Raw genomic sequence first — 4,372 nt, forward strand, 5'->3', positions numbered from 1 at the left:
TAGAAGCAGCATTGTGTCTAACAACCTCTACTAGTTACCCTAACTTAACCTAGCCTAACTAAACCTAAACTAACCTACCCCGAGGTTCAATCTTAACCTAGCTTAGCCTATCCTAGCCTAAGCTATCTCAAGATTCTGAAGATCCAGACACAAATATCTATACATTCTCTTGTTTTGTATATTTTTGTACCAAATCTACTGGTTTCTATTTAAGAGGTGATTTCTTAAAGCAAAGTTGAAGCTCTTCCTCAAAAGTCAAGAATTTTTTTAAACAGAGTGGCATGTCGAACCGTTCAAAGCAATCACTTAAACTGACAAGACACTTATTATTTATGATAACATGCCGGCATATTGATTTCAGAGAATCATATTCATTAAAAGCAAGGTTGCATACTCTAGAATATAACTTCATTGTAGCTTCTTCATCTGTAGTGCATTTTTTTATTTGATCCTCTAACAATGCTCGATACTCATCTTTTTTATTGGAGTGATGAATTGATTTTTTTTCTAAAAGATATTCAGCTACAGCAAAGTTTTTCTCAGACAAAGCTATAGCTAAAGGCGTCAACCCATCTTCATCTAAAGCATCTACAGTTGCACCTCTTGAAAGAAGTAACTTTACAATTTCCATTTTATCTTCTGTGTTTGATGGGACTATTCCCCAATACCTTTTCACAGCACAGTTTTTTTTCACAGCACAATGTAAGGGAGTACGCCTTTTAACATCTAAAGCATTTATAAGTGCACCCTTTGAAACAAGGAAACGACACATCTCGAGTCTACCTTGTCCAGCAGCAAAGTGTAAAGGTGTTCCTCCGCTATCCCTCTCATCGCAAGTCTTGAGGTTGATGTCTGCACCCTTTTCTAAAAGATAGTTAACTGCAGATATTTTTCCGTTTTCTACGGCCCAATGTAAAGGAGTGAACTTAATATTGTCTAAGGCGTTTATATGTGCACCCTCAGAAACAAGTAACACACAAATATGTAGGTTGTCATTCATGGCAGCATAGTGTAATGGTGTAAACCCTATGTAATCTGAAGCATGTATAGAAGCACCTTTTGAAAGCAGCAATTCTACAATTTTTACATTATCTCGTCTTAGCCAGGGGTTATACGCAGCCCAAATTAATGGAGTACGCCGTTTATTGTCTAAAGCGTCTACATGTGCACCTTTTGAAAGAAGCAACTCTACAATTTCTACTATATTTCGTGAAGCCCCGGGTGTTTTCAAAGCACAATGTAATGGAGTACTCTTTTCATCGTCTAAAGCGTCTGCATGTGCACCTTTTGAAAGCAGAAACTGACACATGTCTAGATTAAATTTTGCAACAGAAAAATGTAAGGGTGTATACCTTTTCCTTTGTAACCTTTCCCAAATACGGCAATACTTCAAATTGATATTTGCTCCCTTTTCTAAGAGATAACTAGCTATGGATATATACTCATAATCTAAGGCGAAATGTAAAGGAGTACCACTATAATCGTCTATGTCTATTTGTGCACCCTTTGAAACTAGTAGCCGACAACAATCTAGTTTGTTATGCATTACAGCATAATGTAACGGTGCACACCGGAAATTGTCTAAAATATCAGTAGACGCACCTCTTGAAAGAAGTAACTTGACAGTTTCTAGTTTGTCTCCTGCTTTTATTTTCTTAAGATTTTCTCTCACAGCCAAGTGCAAAGGAGTCCGCCCATCAACATCTAAAGCATCTATAAGTGCACCCTTTGAAACAAGTAACCGACACATGTCAAACTTACCTTTTGAAGCAGCAAAGTGTAAAGGTGTTCCTCCGCTATCCCTCTCATCGCAAGTCTTTAGGTTGATGTTTGCACCCTTTTCTAAAAGATATGTAGCTACAGATATTTGCCCTTTTCTTGCGGCCCAATGTAAAGATGTAAAAGTAAAACAACTCTTCAAGTATCTGAATTTCTTTGAATAAAGTAACTGAAAAATATCTAGATTGCTCCGTTTGGCAGCATAATGTAACGGTGTAAGCCCATACTTATCTGCAGCCTCTATAGATGCTCTTTTTGAAAGAAGTAACTTGACAATTTCTTGTTTTTCTTCTGCTTTTTTTCTAGTTTCAGCAATTTTCTCTTCTTTCACGGCCAAGTGTAAAGGAGTAAGCTCTTTACCATCTAAAGCTTGTATATGTGCACCCTTTGAAACAAGTAACTGACACATGCCGAGATTACCTTGTGCAGCAGCAAAGTGTAAAGGTGTTTGTCCACAATCTTCCAAATTTTTAGATTTGAAATGAAGGTTTGCTCCTTTTTTTAAAAGATATTTAGCAACGGATAGTTGCCCCTTTTTTGCGGCCCAATGTAAAGGAGTATAACTTTTATTGTCTAATGTGTCTATGCCAGCACCTTTTGAAAGAAGTAACTGGCACATGTCTAGTTTACCCTCTGCAGCAGCTTCGTGCAAAGGTGCTCGTCCACAACTTTTTCGTGAAGATTCAATTTCACAACTGCATGTGCCCAATAATCGTACTGAAATACATTTAGCCTTGACAGGTGCAAACGCGCTGGAATTTTGAAAACTCAAATTACATATTTTTCTTTTTTTTTATCTGCACCTTTGCTACCTGGGTTATTCATTACTTCAAAATCCCTTTTTCTTGATGGTTCACTTTTTCTTGAAATTTTAATTTTAGAATTGCATTTGTCTGATTTGTCAGGCCATTCGGCGAAACTACATTCTGTCTTGATAGGCAATGACCTATTAACATTTTTAAAGTTCAAATCACTTGTTTTTCTTTGTTTGGGATTCTCAGCCTTGGTGGCTTGGTCACTCATCTCTTCAAAAGGCCTTTTTCTAGACACTTCAAGCTTAGAAACACTTACACTCAGTTCATCACGTAATTGGGTGGAAATATATTCTGCCTTGTTATGACTACTAGACCCGATTGAATTTGGTAAGCTCAAATCATGATTTTTTCTTTGTTTTGAAATTGCAGCCTTGTAACTTGCGTCACTTGTTTGTTCAAAACACTTTCCTGGCCCTTTAATTTTAGGAATGTATGCACAAGGTTCTTCATGTAATCCGGTAGAAATACATGCAGCCATAAATACCCTCGGATTTTCAGAGTCCTTGTCACGAGTTTTCTTTTTCCTCAAATTTACAGCCTTTGTAAGACTGTGGCTAATCTTTTTCTCTAAATGACTTTTTCTTGATTTTAGTCTAGTGGAAATACTTTCTGCCTCGATAGGCATAGACGTGCTTGTATCTCTAAAACTTCTGTTCCAAGTTTTCATTTGTTTTACATCTACAGTCATGCTGGAATATGGCTCACTTATTCCCACAGTAGCGGAGTTTACAACCTTAGAAACACAGTTATCCATAGATGATTCTAGGTTATGATCGTGACTTTTGTCATACCTTTTGTAATCTTCTCTCATTGCTTACTATTTCTAAACTGACAATCAATTTTCAAAAGCAAATTTATTTATAGAGTTGGTGACGTATGTATCCATACTAGGCGTTAATGACGTAAATTATCTTTGTCATGTCCTCTCGAAAGATGGTTATGATGTCATGTCAGTGCGACAATACCATACATTACAATACATTACAATACCATAATCAACATGGTCATGTGTCTTACCAAAGTGTGAATACCATCTTTATGTATGGAAAATTTATTAACCAAATACTGCAATGAAAAACTAGACTGTTAAACTTACAAAGTTGCAGCAGTCTGTAGCCTTTAGAGTTTCCTTTCTGTATACCAAGTTTACCCAGCTGAGCATATTATCTACCACTTTTGATACTGACTTGCGCGTTAAGATCAAGCCTGAGCACTGTTCTGTTTTTCTGAAGAAAGAAAAAAAAATTAAAAATGGCTCAAATGAAACAAAACAGGTCAACAAAAAACGTTAGACCAGTTTCTGTTTCTATTCTGTTTTTTATATAAAACAATTGCTCTCTTTTAAAAATTGTAAATGATGACTTTTGGCTTGTTATCAAAAAGTTAATAATGGCGTCAGTTGTTCAAGCCTTAAATACCTTAATAACTTAATAGCCTTAATAACCTTAATAACTTTAATAGCCTTAATAACTTAAAAATTGTGCTCTGTTGCCCAGGCACACTGCCTTTGCATGAAATAATCAGCAATCACTAATATCTTTTTGCTCAAAACACTAGTACTAGGATACGCTAAGATGCTTTAGAGATGTTTCTAGCAGCTCAAGAAAGATCTTTTCACTTTGAGTCCAGAAAATATCCTAGCTAAAATTTTTCAAAAGAAAAAATAATGTCTAATACGGTGATTCGTATTAGAAAATACTGTTCTAAACCCTCCACCGAATATATCCTTAAGTAATGAAGTAAAATGACATTTTTCAAATTCTTAATTTCAAAGAAAC

General features: G+C 35.8%; 1 protein-coding gene across 1 annotated transcript; it reads right to left on the minus strand.

The window, feature by feature from the left end:
* Window positions 1-205: 205 nt before the first annotated feature.
* LOC136027772 (ankyrin-1-like) lies at window positions 206-2,398 on the minus strand. The gene has a single exon (XM_065705234.1). The coding sequence runs from the start codon at window positions 2,396-2,398 to the stop codon at window positions 206-208; it is 2,193 nt and encodes a 730-aa protein (XP_065561306.1).
* Between the last annotated feature and the right edge of the window lie 1,974 nt (window positions 2,399-4,372).

Source organism: Artemia franciscana, chromosome 5, assembly GCF_032884065.1.
Source record: "Artemia franciscana chromosome 5, ASM3288406v1, whole genome shotgun sequence".
NCBI classification, from domain to species: Eukaryota; Metazoa; Arthropoda; class Branchiopoda; order Anostraca; family Artemiidae; genus Artemia; species Artemia franciscana.